Consider the following 20,362-nt stretch of genomic DNA (forward strand, 5'->3'; position numbering starts at 1 on the left):
TCATTGACATTCAAAAACACAAAATATTGACAAAATCAGCTGAATACATGGTATACCAAATTCCTAGGAAGATTTTTATTTTTTATCATATGGGAAAAGTCCCAATTTTTCTCATGGTTTGATCACGTTTATTTTCGCCTAAGAAATCTAAGTTTCATTAGCGCTTCACCATCTGTTCAGGCGAGACAAATAAGAGCTGCCACAACTTATCAAAACCAAAATTTGTTGATTGAATCTCTTATAAAATCCTACCTGATTTAGTCATCATAATTTTATCTAGTTCGGTTCATTATGAACTTTGCTAAGTTGCTAAAATACTCTTGATTTTTCTTAGGATATCTTAAGTTAAAGATTCCGTTTCTACAGCGCACACTGTGATTTAGCTATTCTTTTGAATAATCTGATAAATAAAAAATTTCAGCATTTCGAAAGATTTTTAAAAAAGTCAAATATAAAAAAGGGAGTCAGTTGCTTGAACTGAGACTTTCACCGTATTACTCATTGTTTTCTTGAGATTAATGGTTCCACTTTTCCATTATGACGCTAGACCGTGTTAGACAAATTTGCCCCACCTGGCTTTTATGTCTTTTCACCAAGGGAAGTCTAGACCTAGACTAAAATTTACCCGGGTCAAACGTCCTCCCTAAAATCTTAATTTTTTTGTAAGAGTGTAGGGTGGAAAGGGTGTAATTTGTCTTTGGTTGTAAACTAATGTAAAATTGGGGAGTAATTCGATCTGGGCGCAATAGTATGTTAGAGTGGGACTGCAAAGAAATGTTTTCGAGGAATTACACTCGGATCAAATTTGAGAGAGTGGACTGCAATGGGTTGCAAAGGGAGGACTTTTGAGATATTACCCCCTGACAAACAGTTGCGATTTAAAACTGAGCTATAATAGGCTGTGATGGGAAGACTTTTGAGGAAACACCCCATGACCAAAGTTGCAACGCAAGAGTGGGCTGCAATGGGAGGACTTTTGAGGAATAACCTCTGAGTCAAAATTGCCTCCCTGATTTCTCCCAAAAAAATGTAAAAGTGGGAGTTTAATTGTCTATGAGGGTAAAACGATGTCACATTAGGGGGGAAATGGATGGAGTTTTTATATTATACCCCCACCGCTCCCCGTTACCCCCAAATGATTTGAGATTGAGAGAGTAACTTTAGGGGGTTACGTTGATGTAAGGTTAGGGAAATAAGGGGTTATTAGGATGGGGGATTTTTTAATTTTTGCCTCCCATACACACAAACGAATTGCGCTACACAGGGAGTTGTGAGTAAAGGGGTTATTTTGGGGGAGAATAAAACTGTGGGATTGGGTTGGGGGTGCAAGGGGGTGGAAAGATCAAAAAGATTAATAGGATATTTTAAACTTCCATGTTAACCAGTGAGACGTTTCCCTGGAAACCCTGGAGGGAAAGCTTAAAAACCTAGTTCCCCGAGACTCCCGCTAAATTTGCCAATTTCTTGCCAGGAACTAACGGGAATTGCCAAGAAACTATTCCGATTGCTAAATAATTGATCGTTCCCATTACAGCCCCCCGATGAAATCCAAACCTACATTATGTTATATTCACAATGATTGGGGGCTATAGGTTGTCTGACCACTAAACTGGGGGGGCTATAATGGGAAAGCGCCCTATTTTCAGCTAATTTCAATATTGTCAACTTCTCATTGAGAAATTAAGAAGAACTTTGGGAAAACAAGTATCTAAAAAACGACCTCCCATTGCAGCCCCTCTTACGTTTTTATTGACCCGGCTAATAATTGACCCGGGCGGAAAAAATTGACCCGGGTAATGAAAATTTAACCCAAATAGCGAAATTTACCGTAATAGTAAAGATTTCTGACATTTCTAGTGAAAAGCTGATAGAGACAGACAAAAATAACACTTAGTGCTAAATGAACGCTTGTTTGAGAATGACGATTTTTCTCGGCGCATCCTAGTTGCAGTGGTCATCGGAATCTTAAATGGACAATTTATGAAGTCCAAAAACCGCCTATCACAATCTTGTTAATTTCTCGTGAACGCTTTCGCTAAAAATGCTTCTACTTAAAATTTCTCGAAAAGATAGCCGTCTATTCTTCGAACTATATAATTGAACCAGTATGAAGACAAATATGCATCTATCGCGATCTCGAAACCATCACCAGAAAAAAACAAATTTGAGAAATTTATATGTCACACTAAAAGGGTTAAAAATGATTGACCACCTGATGTTCATCGCAGACACTGGTCGGACGATAAAATTATTAATAAAGTTTCTAATTACCAAATTTTTAAAATTTAACCATCGGCTATTTGCAAAAAATTAGCGAATCAGAACAAAGCGTGCATCAATTGACCACATTTTGAAAAGAAAATGGCTAATCGGATAAAAAATGCAGCAATAATTTGTAATTGACTTCGGTGGAGTCATTGAACCATGTTTTGCATTAATTTGCTTAACTGTCTGTTCAACAAAAATTAGAACTGTCAATAACCGAATGCCCGTATTTCCACTGATATTGAAGAGGCAACAATATGGCTGGATAATGTTGCAAATTTTTATTTAAAAATGTTATATTCTATCCACAGGTGACTGGGTAAAACGGAACATTTCCAGAACAATTTTCTAGTCAAGTCTACTAGCACTCCCCACTTCCTTCAGTGATGATATTCATGCTAACTTTTGAATTTTCTATCTTCTGCAAAACATGCATTCCCCAAAACATCCATTCCCCAAAACTTCCATTCACACACACACGCACACAAATTGCGCCACCTATTCGAAAGTCTTGAATTGTGACTTCTACAAAAAGTTGAAAACAAAACCCCTGAAAAACACTTCAACAAACACATAGCGAATAATATAAAGATTTTTAAGGCAGTTGAAAATTAAATCTCAGCTAAAGTAGTTCGTGCCTGTAGCCTATAGGTTCCAATAAGTTCCAAACAAAATCTCAAGTAATGTTGCCGCAAGCTGGTCATCTTAAACCAGCTAAATGCAATTAAACAATTATGCATCAACTATAAGTTGCACCTAAACACGCAGACGCTGTATCTAAGTAACAAAAAGGGGGATAAAATCATTGACAAGAGGCTGTGTTGGGAAGGAGGGTTTTCGAGGAAACACCCCCTGACCAAAGTTGCGAAGAAAGATTGGGCTGCAGTGGGAGGACTTTTGAGGAATAATTACCGAGTCAAAATTACCTCCGTGATTCCCCCCAAAAAGATGTAAAAGTAGGAGCGCAATTGTCTATGGGGGTAAAACGATGCAACATATTTTTATTATACTCCCACCGCCCCCAGTTAGCCCGAAAAAGATCTAAGATTTAGGGAGTAACTTTAGGGGTTACGTCTATGTAAGGTTAGGGAAATTAGGAGTTATTAAGATGGGGGGATTTTTAAATTTTGACCACCATATACACACACAAATTGTGCTACAAAAAGAGTTGTGATTAAGGGGGTAATTTTTGGGGGAGAATAAAACTGTGGGATTGGGGTGGGGGTGCAAGGGGGTGGAAAGATCTAAAAGAAGGAGCTTAATAGGATATTTTACACTTCCATGTTAACCAGTGCGACATTTCCCGGTAAATCCTAGTGGGGAAAACCTGAAAAACACTATTCCCAGAAACTCCCGCTAAATTTGCCAATTTCGTGCCAGGAACTAACGGGAATTGCCAGGACACTATTCCGATTGCTAAATTTCGGTTTTTTCCCATTATTGCCTCCCATGAAATCACAACTCTACCTTATGGTATATTTACAATGATTGGGGGGCTATAGGTTGTCTGACCACTAAGCTAATGGGGGGCTATAATGGGAAAGAGCCCAATTTTCAGCCAATTTCAAGATTGTCAACATCTCATTAAGAAATTAAGAGGAACTTTGGGAAAACAAGTATCTTAAAAACCACCTCCCATTGCAGCCCGTCTTAAGTTTTTATGGGCGGAAAATTTCACCCGGGTAATAAAAATTTAACCCAAATAGCGGAATTTATCGTAATAGTAAAGATTTCGGACATTTCTAGTGAAAGATTGATAGATACAGACAAAAATTACACTTAGCATTGCATTAATCTAACTGAAAGCTTGTTTGAGAAAGATGATTTTGCTTGGCGCATCATAGTTAAAGTGGTCATCGGGTTTTTAAATGGACAATTTATGAAGTCCTAAAACCGCCTATCACAAGCTTGTTAACTTCACTTTAACGCTTTGGCTAAAAATTCTTCCAATTCTGAAGTACGTTTAGAAAGTTATTTTGTTTTTGTAAAAAACGCCCAAAATAGCGAAACACCATTTTTACAATTCAATTATCAATTTCACGCTTCAACAAAAATAGCCGTATCTTATGATGGTATCGTCAAACAAAATATATTACTTATGGTCAAACAAAATGTCTTATTTTATATTAACAACTAAAAATTTCTCCAACAGATAACCGTCTATTCTTTGAAATATTTGGTTGAACTAGTGTGAAGACAAATATGCATCTATCGTGATCTCGAAACCATTAACAGAAAAAACGAGGTTGAGAAATTTATATGGGTTAAAAATGATTGACCACCTGATATTCATCGCAGACACTGGTCAGAGTAAAATTATTTAAAAAGTTTTTATTTATCAAATATTTGATATTTAACCATAGGCTATTTGCAAAAATTCAGCGAATCAGAACAAAGCGTGCATCAATTGACCACATTTTGAAAAGAAAATGGCCAATCGGATTGAAAATGCAGCAATAATTTGTTATTGACTTCGGTGGAGTCATTGAACCATGTTTTGCATTTATTTGCTTAATAACCGTCTGTTCAACAAAATTTAGAACTGTCAATCACCGAATGCCCATTTTCCTTTGATATTGAAGAGGTAACAATATGGCTGGATAGGGTTGGAAATTTTTATTTATAAATGTTATATTTTATCCACAGGTGACTGGGTAAGAGGGAACAATTCCAGAACAATTTTCCAGTCAAGTCTGCTAGCACTCCCCACATTCTTCAATTATGATATTCATGCTTACATTTGAATCTTCTATCTTCTGCAAAACATCCATTCCTTCCACCACTCGACCAAACGCCACCTAAATGAAAATGGACCATAATCTAACCAATAATGATGTTCTGATTTTAGATACCAACAAGGCTCGGTAATGTGCGATCGCACATAAGGTTCCGACCCCGCTCATCCACAATTTTGGCATAATTGTCTACCAAATGAGGAGCAGATAGAAAAACACAAAAATTTAAGTATTTTTTTTAAATTGGTATATGAAAGAAAAGATAGCCTCCAAAGCAAATAACTCAGTGGATTAAAATATGAGGCGTTAGATTAATGAGATATGCTAAAATCAAGAAAGCGAGACGAACAACAACAACAACAAACAATAACAAACAAGCAATTAAAAACATTGTCCGTTTTAAAAAACAAAACTTAATAACAAAGTCAAAATAGCCTCAGATAAAACTGAAACTAAACAAAATAACTTGTAATTCACCAGAAAAGATATGGAACCAATCCATAATAAGGCTTGGTAACAATTAGACAATAGAGAACAAAAACAGTGAAGTTAAGCTTAATTTTTAAGAAAACAATTGATTTGAAAGTAATGAAAATGAGTAAAAATCAACTAAAATATCCCATAGGTTTACGATTGCCATTGCTTCTATAGATGGGCTTTGGTACTTGTTGGTATTCAAGTTTTTATGCGGTTACAAAACGAACAACAAATAGAAAATAAAAAAAAATTAAACAAAAAATTTGCCAGAAAACGCTTTTGAAGCCGAAAAGCCATAATTTGACCCTCAAAATATGTTTTATTGCACTTTATCCGAAGCCGATAAAATAGTATGTGATTCTCATTAATGAGACAAGGTAACAATTGGACAAAAAAGAAAAAGGGCAAATTAATTAATAGTTTGTTATTTTCTCGAAAAAAAATATATCCAAAGTCATGGAAGCCATTAATTACATGGTGAAACAAATAAAAAGGCTCCTTTATTAGTTCAAAGGAAGCCCCTAAGGCCTGCAATTATCCAGAATATGTAAACGGCTACAATAAAAACGTAAATTATGACAAAAATAAAAAATTATTTTTTTTCTTGTGAAAAACCCGTATCGAAGCCAGTAAAGTTATAACAAATACTCTAAAAAAAATTGCATTTTTTGTGACACTAATCCCCCTAAAGCCCTTCCCTGACACCAATAGCGTCATTTTTGACTTGTAATTAACGAGACTAGGCAAGAAATAGACAATAAAAGGAACAAAAATGGCAAGTTAAAAAAAGTGTATATTTTTATTTTGGAGAACAGTTGTTTTCAAAGTCATGAAATTCATCAGCTATCGACTAATATCAGAACAGTGGCTCATCTATGTTTCCATGAAAAAACAGTGAAACTTGTCATTATACAAAAAACTTCATACGACTAAAAAATAAAAACGACAGTTAAACACAAAATTAAAACATTCAATTAATTTTTTCCGAGAAAGTAGTGCCGAAGCCGTTAAAACCATAATCTAAGTGTTTAAAGAAATTAATATTATCAATTATGCCTTATTTTGAAAGCCAATATTACGTGATAATTTGACAAAACAAGCAACTTTGAAAAATGTGCAAAAACTCAAAAAGTAAAAAAAAAATGTGAAATCTGGTAGTATCAAAGCCAGAAAACCATAACTTAAGACGTAAAACCGCAAAAGAGATTAAATTTTAAATCAATAGAAAAAAAGAAGCATTCTTTCTTTGCTGACACTAAGCTACAAGCTGACCAAATTATTTATAAAAAAACAGAGGCAAAGTTCAATAAGCCATTATTTATTTAAAAATGAAATATTTTTAAAATTCAAAACGACCATAAGCTTTCAAGTAAAAAACTAGATGCATTAATTTGGAGCTGCATAGGAAGCCAATTTAAGCTATCAGTTATGAGCTTTGATTTGAAAAGTTCTGTTCTTTAATTAATTCAAAAAAGATCGACTAAATTAATAAAAAAAGACCGACTGATTACAATCTGAATTATTTTTGGATTGTAACAGTCCGAAAATGGTCCAAAACTAGCCCTGCTAATGCTTTTCGTCCTTTAGAAACACTTTTTTTGAACCTTATAGATATAGATAATTTGTTAGTTAAGAAATAAAAAAAATGCTGCGTTTTTGATAATCAACGATTAAAAAGAGCAAAAAACGGCAAAGTTTTAATTACAGAGCACTTTCAACGGAAACTGAAGTGAAAATAGTCCTTTTTGAGTCTACAAAGATTGTGTTAGTGGTGTTTGGGTATGTACTTCCAGCAAATTTAATCAAAGTGGACTAAAGATGCTTATTTTCGAGTTTTTGACAAAAAAATAATTGAAAACAAACAGAAATAGTCGGAATTTTTTTTGTCCTTAAAAATTAAATCAACCGCACTTTTTTTGAAAAAAAAACAAATTTTAGCAAAATTGACGAAAATTTAGTTAAAAATTTATGAAAATGTGAACAAAAACAACGGAATTCACTCTACTTTTCTCAGAAGTTTAAACCTCGATAACTCTCGGAAAATAAAAAAATCTTTTTACTTCCATATTCTACGCTGGACGAGATTTTTAATGATACCACTCAAAACTCTCTACGATCAATATATCGATCGGCCAAAATTGTCTGAACAAAAAAAACCCGTTTGAGTATATAGTCCCCCCTCAAGAGGGGTTGGAACAACTAATAGCATTTGTAAATTTATATTTGACTGGTAAAATTAATCCCCCATTGCCTACTTTTTTTTTCAAAAGTCAATTAGATTATTTCTATTTAAGATTAAAAATATGGACAACAGTAGACTGCAAAACAGTTTTTAATTATCTTTACTTTTAGGGGGAAAAATTGTAGTTTTAAGAATTTATTGGGCCCAAAAACGACGAACAAAATTGGCCAAACTTTCAAGCTTCCGTTAACTGCGAATGCAAGATAGGTACCAAATATGTCATCGAGGTTTCTGAAATATGTTGAATTGTTAGTTTCCACGACATGTTTACTATGATTTCACACAACAATAATAATGTCGAGGAACGTCGTTGAAAAACAATTGAAGCTTGTGCTTTGGTAAAGCGTTGTACTCGATAAAATTGATCAAAATAATTTTTTTTAATATATAACAGATCGACAATTTAAGCTACAACCTGCTGATTATCTAGCCAAGGTGAGGCTACGAAGCATATAATGAACTGTGACCCATTAGTGTTGGGACCACAATTGACCATTGACAGGGTTCCACGTCCACTATGTTTGATACTGAAATTCTCATCGTCGAAGAGGCCCCCTTCGTAGATGCTCTTTCCGCCCCATCCATCACCAGTAGTGACGTCACCACCCTGGGCCATGTAGCCAGTTATCCGGTGAAATCTTGTGCCCTGAAAATTTGATGCTTGGGAAAACTACAGTAACAAAACAAGCATAGTCAGCACAGATTCAGCATAGCATGGCCGGGCCGGGCCAAACTGAAACAAACATTCATAACTAAAATTGTAAGATTTTCAGCGAATGAAGAGAACGCGTCAAAAGATTATTCACGGCATTTTATCAAAAATAATACAAAAATTCACCAATATATTGCCCAAATTCTTAAAAGGTTTCAGCACTAAACCTTCATCGCACAGTATAGCGCTATTTTTATTCAAATACAAACCTTGCGTCGCTAAGTATAAGTATGGCCAACAATGGGACAAGGGTGTTGTGTATTGTGCGTTCGCACATAATTTTTTACCCCTCGAAAAAATTAAATTTGAAAAAGATGATAATTGTCTACGAAGGAGGCGTATGCTGGTTTTGCATTGAATATAGTTACGAAAAGGCTAATCACGATAGGCGGAAATTTGCATTGCAATCTTTATTGTTCCGAAACCACTTTAATGGGTGGAACTATATACTCAAATTGGATTTTTGCTCAGTCAATTTTGGCCGACCGATATATTCATCAAATACAGGTTAACAAGTTAAACTATACCGCTTTGATATCTATTTTCTCCTATGACTTTCGTTATATTTGTTTACAGAAAACATCAACGGACTTTTGAACTATGCATGATATGTATCATACTTCCATCGGCCAGTAGCTTAGTCTCAGTAAAACAGCTCAATATTTTAAAATCAAAATTGCACAATCGATATTGTATTCATTTTTAACAAATGGTTTGGAACTATGAGTTTTCAAAAACCACGTTGTGATGATTACAAGTTTGCCCATTTTTGAGGTTACCCCAGTCGAGACCAGAGGGTTATCTTGCAGGATTCTGACAGAATCTTGCAAAAACTGCCTATCAAAGACCTGGGAGAAAAAAAAAGGTTATCTTGCAAAATCCGCCAGAAAAAGTTCGTTCCGGTCGAGCTGTCCTCTTATTGGCTCTTATTCATGCAACACATTTCATTTTGACCAAAAATTTACTTAAGAATGAGTTGCGTTTTTTTAAGAGAAACAATACATTTGAAAAGATTTCAAATCTGGAAATATGAATTATTTGAAAAAAAAATTAAAGTTTGTTTTTGAGAACTGTTAACACAAAATAAATTACTATTGAAAATCTTTTTCCTTCAACTTTATCAAGATTTACAAAACTACACGTCTAGATTACCTTTTCTTATGAAAAAGTTATGTGATAATATTCTTTGCATCTTAAACAGCTTCCTTTCATTTAATTCAACTCCTTACGCTTAAGTTTTCCTGCCAATTGCCAAAAATGTGATTACTCCCGGCTTGCCATTTTTTTGAGCTTCGAAGGACTTTTTTGCTGTCCGAATTACTCGCATTAATCAATTCATCTTGTAGGATCTTTTGCAAACAAGTGGATGTATTAGAGGATTCTGACAGAGAAATGATTATCTTGTAAGATTCTGGCAGAAGAATTGCTATCTTGCAAGATTCTGGCAGAAAAAAGGTTATCTTGCAAGATTCTGGCAGAAAAATGGTTATCTTGCAAGATTCTGGCAGAATCAATGGTTATCTTGCAAGTTTCTAGCATAATGAATGGTTATCTTGCAAGATTCTGACAGAAATCTCGCAAGATTATGCATAATCTTGCAAGATTCTGGCAGAATCTTACAAGATAACCATTCGAAATCGACTGGGGGTATTGTTTGCTTGACAAATTATCACATTAATGGCTGGCCAAATATGGTATCAAAAATGGGCAATGGAACATATACATATTCAATGTTTCTGATAAATATGTTATGGTTTTGGCGACTACGACACCGTTCTCTCGCAAAGTTTATTAGACTTCTTAGCTTTTACCTGTGTTTGCCGTCCTTTTGGTAATCGTTCAAAATTTTCTAGATAATGGGAGATCTTAATTTTGTGTTCTGGATGTATAATTCTTCTACTCGATGAAACTATACATTAACTTTATGTTATAGCTAAGGAATTTTTAACTTTCATATCAACTATTTTTTTATTTAAAAAGTATTTTTTTCAGCCTTCCCTTTTGTTGTTCTTTATTTTTGACAATATCTAACGTAGCCTCATCTTTTACTGGCTTCATCGTCTTTTTGTTGAATCAAACGAAAAACTTGTTGATTGTCATATCTTTTGACTGATGTCTTTAGGGCTTAGACAAGGTTTTCGTAAGAAATTTTTGAGAAATTTTATGAGTTTTCTATTTTAGTCCTTTTTCATGTTCTTTTTGTCATTTTCAAATAGACTTTTACAAAGAAGACTCCTTGATAACCAAACCAGACCATAGTGAAGAGATCATGCACTTTCTACTTGCCATAGTTTTCAAACTCTCATAGTTTTAATGGCTTCATTACTGCAGTTTAGAACAAATCGTTGCTATATTTGACCTCCTCCCGCAATTTTTGTGTTTTGTAGTCAAAACACAGTTTAGTAAAAAAAACATGATTTAGTAGAAAAAAGCAAAAAAAAACACTAAAAACACAACACGATGATTTTTAGGAGTGGCAAATTAATCCTCTTTTTTGTTTTTTGTTGAAAGCATCTGGTTTTTTAAGACTATTGAAATTAATTGTTAAACAAATTCAAGGAAAATTTGAGTTTGTCACCATCTATCCTCTTTTTGTCAGTAGGTAGTTCAATCTCAATAAAGAATCATAGACAGATCAAGAATACTTTCCACCTATAAAAAATCCAATCTTTACTACTGTTTTGTTTTCCTCCAACGGATTTTCGGCTTCAATTTTACGCATTAAAAATTTCAAATCTGGATATCTGCAAATTTTTGTGGTCGTTCTTTGTTTTTTGACAAGTCGCATTGGCATTGAAAGATTGCCAAACTGACCCTATATAAAGTTCTCAGTTATACAATTGTCGTTTTAACGGCTGCGGCAACTTCTTCTTTCGCAATGATTTAAGATTCTAGTGAAATTTTTGGATGTTTTTCTCCTTTTTTGTAGTAGTTTTGCATAATCTGGATAATACCTGGTCTGAACTGCTATTTTTAGGAAGCATATAATAACAGGTTTTATTAGCTTCCTCACTTATACAGAAAGAGGTTTAATTTATTATCTTTTTAATGATTTGTTTTGATACCACATGTCTTAAATCACCCAAAAACAATGATTTTCAAAAATGAAATTTAATTTTGAACTTTGCTTCTTCTGACGTCTTTTTTTCGAATTGTGGTGGAGTCTCATAAAATACACTTCCCGTACTTTTTTTTAGAAATCTACAGGTTACATTATTTAATTTGGGTGTTGCTAGATGCAAAATTGATTATTGATTATGTTATGTTGTTTTCTTTTTAATATGGACATTCAGTTTTGCGTGTATATAATGTTTGCTTTCATTTGACGTTTACGCTTGTCTTGCCTCTCAAATTCGTTAAAGAAAGATTTCACCGGCCTTCTATTGCGGTATTACTTTATTCATTTAATGGTTTGTTGAACCATCTGTAATTTGTGAACCTTTTCTCTTCTTCTTTTTTTAGAAGAAGAGAAATCTGTACTTTTTTTTTAGAAATCTACAGGTTACATTATTTAATTTGAGTGTTAGTAGATGCAAAATTTATTATTGATTATGTTATGTTTTCTTTTCAATATGGACATTCAGTTTTGCGTGTATATAATGTTTGCTTTCATTTGACGTTTACGCTTGTCTTGCCTCTCAAATTCGTTAAAGAAAGATTTCACCGGCCTTCTAATGCGGTATTACTTTATTCATTTAATGGTTTGTTGAACAACCTGTAATTTGTGAACCTTTTCTCTTCTTCGTTTGGTAGGCCATTCGTCGAAAAGACGGACGAGCCTCCATTTTTAAAATGACACTAAAAAGTAAATTTGTTAAACATTTTAAAATAATTGTATCTTTTTTAATCAAAATTGTTCTCCAAAAACTGCCTTCAGCCCTCAAGTCCGAAACTTTGACAAAAATCATTTGTTTTTTATTCATTCTTCTTGCTCTAAGTAGAAACCCGTGATAGTGGAACAAACAAATAAGGTCACTATAACAAGGAGAAAATATAGAGAAATTTTTTTTTCAACTAGTGTTTTTTCTAGGTTTTCTAAACAGCGCCTGCTAACTCGATATACGTTTTCATTTACGAGTGAAAACGATTAGCCGTTGAACGAAAAAATTGAAACAGTAAAAACGAAGATAGAAAGCCACATTTCTTAGACAAGTTTGGAAATACTTTCTGAAGAAAAGTTTTCAGAGTTTTTAAATTGTTCTATTTTCATTTTCTTTTTGTCTTTTTCCAATATACCCTTTACTAGGGCCCATTGATAACTATATGAGACCCAAATTAAGCGATACTGTGCTTTCAATTTACCATAGTTTATAATGTGGTTTTGTAAAATTAATTGCTACATGTTGATTTCTTTCCGTGATTATTGTTGTCTGTATTCTTATGATTTTGTAAAACAAGCCCGAAAAACACGAAAAACACGCTTAAATGGGTTTCTAAGGAGTTCCAATTTATTCTGTCTTTGTTGATAGTCGAAAACATATGGTTTTCTAGTGCTTTTGAAGTTAACTGTATAAAAAAATCAGTAAATTTTTGAGTTTGTCACTATTTATCCTCTTCTGCTCAACAGTTAGCTTAGTTTCATTGAAAACAGACAGCTCAGTTTTTCTGACTAGTGAGCTAAAATCCAATATTTACAACTGTTTTGTTTTCCTCTAACTGTTTTTTGTTTCTGACTTTACGGAAAAAATGCAATTTTTGATATCTGCAAACTTTTCGGATTGTTCACTGTTATTCTTTGCCACAAAATCAAAGTAATGGGGAAGTCGCATTGGCGTTTAAAGATTGCCAAACTGACCCTAAAGAAGTTCTCCATGAAAATATTATAAGTTTAACGACTGCGGTACGTTTTTCTTGCTTGATTTTTTAATGAAATATTTGCGTGTGTTTAGTTAGTTGTTTTAATGTAGTAGTCGTTAGTAGTCGCATGAAATAATCTGGATATTCACAGGTCTGAATTGCTTTCTTGAGAAGGATTAATTAACGGGTTTCAATTGCTTGCTCACCTATACATCAAGAGGTATAAATGAATCTTTTTAATATTTTTTTTTCGATTTCTAATGGTTTTAATCATTTAGAAACCAAAAGTTTTCAAGAATGGAAACTTTTTTTGACTTCCTACAAAAATGTCAAAGTGACCGATCATTGTATAAGAGCCTTAGGGGAAGCTTACGCTTCTGCAAATCGTTCTGCTAAAAAATGAACAAAACAATTTTTCAAAATGTATGGCAAACTGACTAATAATTCGCATAATTTGCCTAATTTGATCCCCCCTCCAATTTACCCCCCCCCCCCTTTTTGCATAATTTGACCCCCATTTCATCACAATTTTTAAATTTTCCGTACGTTTTTTGCTTCATCTTCTTTAGCTAGCTAATCAGAAGTTTGACGGTCAGAAGTTATAACGTCAGTTCTTGTATATTATAAATATTCTTGTTATACATATATACAAAGTCCCAACCTCAGGGGATATGCCATATTGATAATGCAAAACTGCTCTATGGTGACCAATTTTAACACACGGCTAATATTGGTTAAATTTTGGAATTGATTATACTTCTGCAGCCCATTTTTCTGGGAATTAATAAAAAAAGATCTGCAGTTAAAATGTAATAATCTAGTGAAAAGTAGCAAAAATTTCACTATTGCAATACTATTACTCTTAAAATTACTCTTAAAATTTAGCTGATTTTCAAGTTTTTGAAGTTTCTTTGAATCTCCTCTCGTAGTAAATGGCTAACAGGAACTTATTTTTGTACCAGGGCAAGGCAAGTACGCGGAGGTTGGGGGCAGAGCGCTGAATCAGACTAAAGACATTCTGTTTTTTCCGAATAGCCAGTACTCTGTTCATTTCCCAATTTTTGCACTGTCTAGTCTCCATTTTTGACTGCAAAATTTACTGCATGAAAAATAATAGGTTCAGCTTAACTCCCACAAACAAGGTTTACGCAATATGCGATTCCAAATTCCTCGTGAGTACTTCTAACATTTAATTTTAGTAGCAAGTTGTAAACACTAAGCTAAATGGGCTGTTGGCAATTGTCCACAAACTAGCTTATGTATAAAAGAGTGCGTACACCACTATAGTAATTACCAGTTATAAGCTATAGGAGTATGACTTTATTCTGCTCCGACTTAATTTTGGGGTATCAGTAACTTTCAGACTATACAGGAAAGAATTACCGTGGGACGAACTCTATGACCTCAATATAACCATAATGAAGAAAAACTGCAAATAAAAAAAGCTTTCTGGAGATAAAAGTTTCCGGAGATGCAATGTTTCAGAACTGAATCAATTTCTTCCTCTTGAAATATGCTGGTTCATCGCCGAAATGCTCTGAGTCTCAAGTACCGGTAGTTTTGGAAACAGAAGGATCTGAATCGTCACGCGTTGAGTTAAATTAAAGAAAAACCCAAAAACCAAGATATTCATTTAATTTGGATTCAGATCGTTCTCTTATTTGCGTTCATCTAATTGGGTGCACTCTTCAACAGTTGTTCCTGATTTCAACAAAAATTCAATCGAAAGAAAATCGTAACGTTTGATTTCTGGACTCTTGCTTTCATCAATTTTGTCAATTTCGTCGTTTCATCTTGCGGAAAATAGAAGCTTCAAAAAGTCTGTAAGTTACTATGGAGAGATTTATTGATTTTAGATGAATTTTTGAATTTTTTGCTACCTTAGAGCAATGAAATCTTACACGTGTCCGGCGGGAATCATAAAAAAGATTTTTGAAATATGTGGATTCCTCGTCATTTGGAGACTATTGAAGCTAAGCATAACATTCGACAGGCGGATTTACGGATCAATTTTTTGTTAATCTTATTAAAATAACAATTTGGTTCACATATTAAATTATCTGGAGAAAATTGACGATAGTTTAAACATGCTAACAAACATCGATACTTCAAAAAATTTGACACCTAATTAGAAATTTCATTCGTCTTGATCTTGCTGGTTTATTAATCACCAGTCCTTCAAACACAATGATTAAAGAGACTATTTTGTAAAAAAAAATGGGGCTAGGAATTTTAAGAAAGCCCTTCTTTTTGTTGTTGAATTATTATTGAATAACTTTTGCTGAGATATTTTAAAAAGGAACTAATAAAACGCTTTTGTAGGGCCTAATCGATTGTTGATGAAATTTTTCTTGCTTTTTTTCCTCGAAGGATAATTGTAGCCAAAAATTTCAAAAAGCTTTCTGGAGATAAAAGTTTCTGGAGATGCTATGTTTCAGAACTGAATCAATTTCTTCCTCTTGAAATATGCTGGTTCATCGCCGAAATGCTCTGAGTCTCAAGTACCGGTAGTTTTGGAAACAGAAGGATCTGAATCGTCAGGCGTTGAGTAAAATTAAAGAAAAACCCAAAAATCAAGATATTTATTTAATTTGGATTCAGATCGTTCTCTTATTTAAGTTCATCTAATTGGGTGCACTCTTCAACAGTTGTTCCTGATTGCAACAGAAATTCAATCAAAAAAAATCGTAACGTTTGATTTCTGGACTCTTGCTTTCATCAATTTTGTCAATTTCGTCGTTTCATTTTGCGGAAAATAGACGCTCCAAAAAGTCTGTAAGTTACTATGGAGAGATTTATTGATTTTAGATGAATTTTTGAATTTTTTGCTATCTTAGAGCAATGAAATCTTACACGTGTCCGGCGGGAATCATAAAAAAGATTTTTGAAATATGTGGATTCCTCGTCATTTGGAGACTTTTGAAGCTAAGCATAACATTCGACAGGCGGATTTACGGATCAATTTTGTGTTAACCTTTTTGAAATAACAATTTGGTTCACATATTAAATTATCTGGAGAAAATTGACGATAGTTTAAACATGCTAACAAACATCGATACTTCAAAAAATTTGACACCTAATTAGAAATTCCATTCGTCTTGATCTTGCTGGTTTATTAATCACCAGTCCTTCAAACACAATGATTAAAGAGACTATTTTGTAAAAAAAAAAATTGGGGCTAGGAATTTTAAGAAAGCCCTTCTTTTTGTTGTTGAATTATTATTGAATAACTTTTGCTGAGATATTTTAAAAAGGAACTAATAAAACGCTTTTGTAGGGCCTAATCGATTGTTGATGAAATTTTTCTTGCTTTTTTTCCTCGAAGGATAATTGTAGCCAAAAATTTCAAAAAGCTTTCTGGAGATAAAAGTTTCTGGAGATGCTATGTTTCAGAACTGAATCAATTTCTTCCTCTTGAAATATGCTGGTTCATCGCCGAAATGCTCTGAGTCTCAAGTACCGGTAGTTTTGGAAACAGAAGGATCTGAATCGTCACGCGTTGAGTTAAATTAAAGAAAAACCCAAAAACCAAGATATTCATTTAATTTGGATTCAGATCGTTCTCTTATTTGCGTTCATCTAATTGGGTGCACTCTTCAACAGTTGTTCCTGATTTCAACAAAAATTCAATCGAAAAAAAATCGTAACGTTTGATTTCTGGACTCTTGCTTTCATCAATTTTGTCAATTTCGTCGTTTCATCTTGCGGAAAATAGACGCTCCAAAAAGTCTGTAAGTTACTATGGAGAGATTTATTGATTTTAGATGAATTTTTGAATTTTTTGCTATCTTAGAGCAATGAAATCTTACACGTGTCCGGCGGGAATCATAAAAAAGATTTTTGAAATATGTGGATTCCTCGTCATTTGGAGACTTTTGAAGCTGAGCATAACATTCGACAGGCGGATTTACGGATCAATTTTGTGTTAATCGTATTAAAATAACAATTTGGTTCACATATTAAATTATCTGGAGAAAATTGACGATAGTTTAAACATGCTAACAAACATCGATACTTCAAAAAAATTGACACCTAATTAGAAATTTCATTCGTCTTGATCTTGCTGGTTTATTAATCACCAGTCCTTCAAACACAATGATTAAAGAGACTATTTTGTAAAAAAAATGGGGCTAGGAATTTTAAGAAAGCCCTTCTTTTTGTTGTTGAATTATTATTGAATAACTTTTGCTGAGATATTTTAAAAAGGAACTAATAAAACGCTTTTGTAGGGCCTAATCGATTGTTGATGAAATTTTTCTTGCTTTTTTTCCTCGAAGGATAATTGTAGCCAAAAATTTCAAAAAGCTTTCTGGAGATAAAAGTTTCTGGAGATGCTATGTTTCAGAACTGAATCAATTTCTTCCTCTTGAAATATGCTGGTTCATCGCCGAAATGCTCTGAGTCTCAAGTACCGGTAGTTTTGGAAACAGAAGGATCTGAATCGTCAGGCGTTAAGTTAAAATAAAGAAAAACCCAAAAATCAAGATATTTATTTAATTTGGATTCAGATCGTTCTCTTATTTGCGTTCATCTAATTGGGTGCACTCTCCAACAGTTGTTCCTGATTGCAACAAAAATTCAATCGAAAAAAATCGTAACGTTTGATTTCTGGACTCTTGCTTTCATCAATTTTGTCAATTTCGTCGTTTCATCTTGCGGAAAATAGACGCTCCAAAAAGTCTGTAAGTTACTATGGAGAGATTTATTGATTTTAGATGAATTTTTGAATTTTTTGCTATCTTAGAGCAATGAAATCTTACACGTGTCCGGCGGGAATCATAAAAAAGATTTTTGAAAAATGTGGATTCCTCGTCATTTGGAGACTTTTGAAGCTAAGCATAACATTCGACAGGCGGATTTACGGATCAATTTTGTGTTAACCTTATTAAAATAACAATTTGGTTCACATATTAAATTATCTGGAGAAAATTGACGATAGTTTAAACATGCTAACAAACATCGATACTTCAAAACATTTGACACCTAATTAGAAATTTCATTCGTCTTGATCTTGCTGGTTTATTAATCACCAGTCCTTCAAACACAATGATTAAAGAGACTATTTTGTAAAAAAAAAATTGGGGCTAGGAATTTTAAGAAAGCCCTTCTTTTTGTTGTTGAATTATTATTGAATAACTTTTGCTGAGATATTTTAAAAAGGAACTAATAAAACGCTTTTGTAGGGCCTAATCGATTGTTGATGAAATTTTTCTTGCTTTTTTTCCTCGAAGGATAATTGTAGCCAAAAATTTCAAAAAGCTTTCTGGAGATAAAAGTTTCTGGAGATGCTATGTTTCAGAACTGAATCAATTTCTTCCTCTTGAAATATGCTGGTTCATCGCCGAAATGCTCTGAGTCTCAAGTACCGGTAGTTTTGGAAACAGAAGGATCTGAATCGTCAGGCGTTAAGTTAAAATAAAGAAAAACCCAAAAATCAAGATATTTATTTAATTTGGATTCAGATCGTTCTCTTATTTGCGTTCATCTAATTGGGTGCACTCTTCAACAGTTGTTCCTGATTGCAACAAAAATTCAATCGAAAAAAAATCGTAACGTTTGATTTCTGGACTCTTGCTTTCATCAATTTTGTCAATTTCGTCGTTGCATCTTGCGGAAAATAGACGCTCCAAAAAGTCTGTAAGTTACTATGGAGACATTTATTGATTTTAGTTGAATTTTTGAATTTTTTGCTATTTTAGAGCAATGACATCTTACACGTGTCCGGCGGGAATCATAAAAAAGATTTTTGAAATATGTGGATTCCTCGTCATTTGGAGACTTTTGAAGCTGAGCATAACTTTCGACAGGCGGATTTACGGAACAATTTTGTGTTAATCGTATTAAAATAACAATTTGGTTCACATATTAAATTATCTGGAGAAAATTGACGATAGTTTAAACATGCTAACAAACATCGATACTTAAAAAAATTTGACACCTAATTAGAAATTTCATTCGTCTTGATCTTGCTGGTTTATTAATCACCAGTCCTTCAAACACAATGATTAAAGAGACTATTTTGTAAAAAAAAAATTGGGGCTAGGAATTTTAAGAAAGCCCTTCTTTTTGTTGTTGAATTATTATTGAATAACTTTTGCTGAGATATTTTAAAAAAGAACTAATAAAACGCTTTTGTAGGGCCTAATCGATTGTTGATGAAATTTTTCTTGTTTTTTTTCCTCGAAGGATAATTGTAGCCAAACTTTCAAAAAGCTTTCTGGAGATAAAAGTTTCTGGAGATGCTATGTTTCAGAACTGAATCAATTTCTTCCTCTTGAAATATGCTGGTTCATCGCCGAAATGCTCTGAGTCTCAAGTACCGGTAGTTTTGGAAACAGAAGGATCTGAATCGTCAGGCGTTGAGTTAAATTAAAGAAAAACTCAAAAATCAAGATATTCATTTAATTTGGATTCAGATCGTTCTCTTATTTGCGTTCATCTAATTGGGTGCACTCTCCAACAGTTGTTCCTAATTGCAACAAAAATTCAATCGAAAAAAATCGTAACGTTTGATTTCTGGACTCTTGCTTTCATCAATTTTGTCAATTTCGTCGTTTCATCTTGCGGAAAATAGACGCTCCAAAAAGTCTGTAAGTTACTATGGAGAGATTTATTGATTTTAGATGAATTTTTGAATTTTTTGCTATCTTAGAGCAATGACATCTTACACGTGTCCGGCGGGAATCATAAAAAAGATTTCTGAAATATGTGGATTCCTCGTCATTTGGAGACTTTTGAAGCTAAGCATAACATTCGACAGGCGGATTTACGGATCAACTTTTGTTAATCTTATTAAAATAACAATTTGGTTCACATATTAAATTATCTGGAGAAAATTGACGATAGTTTAAACATGCTAACAAACATCGATACTTCAAAAAATTTGACACCTAATTAGAAATTTCATTCGTCTTGATCTTGCTGGTTTATTAATCACCAGTCCTTCAAACACAATGATTAAAGAGACTATTTTGTAAAAAAAAATTGGGTCTAGGAATTTTAAGAAAGCCCTTCTTTTTGTTGTTGAATTATTATTGAATAACTTTTGCTGAGATATTTTAAAAAGGAACTAATAAAACGCTTTTGTAGGGCCTAATCGATTGTTGATGAAATTTTTCTTGTTTTTTTTCCTCG

General features: G+C 33.4%; 1 protein-coding gene across 1 annotated transcript in view; it reads right to left on the bottom strand.

The window, feature by feature from the left end:
* Nucleotides 1–4,581: 4,581 nt before the first annotated feature.
* LOC142336978 (uncharacterized) overlaps nucleotides 4,582–20,362 on the bottom strand; it is a 30,728-nt gene continuing 14,947 nt past the window's right edge. The window contains exons 2-3 of the mRNA XM_075385979.1: nucleotides 8,135–8,365; nucleotides 4,582–5,063 (exon numbers count right to left, since the gene is read on the bottom strand). Coding sequence (XP_075242094.1) covers nucleotides 4,962–5,063; nucleotides 8,135–8,365 — 333 coding nt within the window. The 3' untranslated portion in view covers nucleotides 4,582–4,961. The remainder of the gene's footprint in view (nucleotides 5,064–8,134; nucleotides 8,366–20,362) is intronic.

This window comes from Convolutriloba macropyga, chromosome 3 (assembly GCF_964194025.1).
Source record: "Convolutriloba macropyga chromosome 3, txConMacr16.3, whole genome shotgun sequence".
Taxonomy (NCBI): Eukaryota; Metazoa; Xenacoelomorpha; order Acoela; family Convolutidae; genus Convolutriloba; species Convolutriloba macropyga.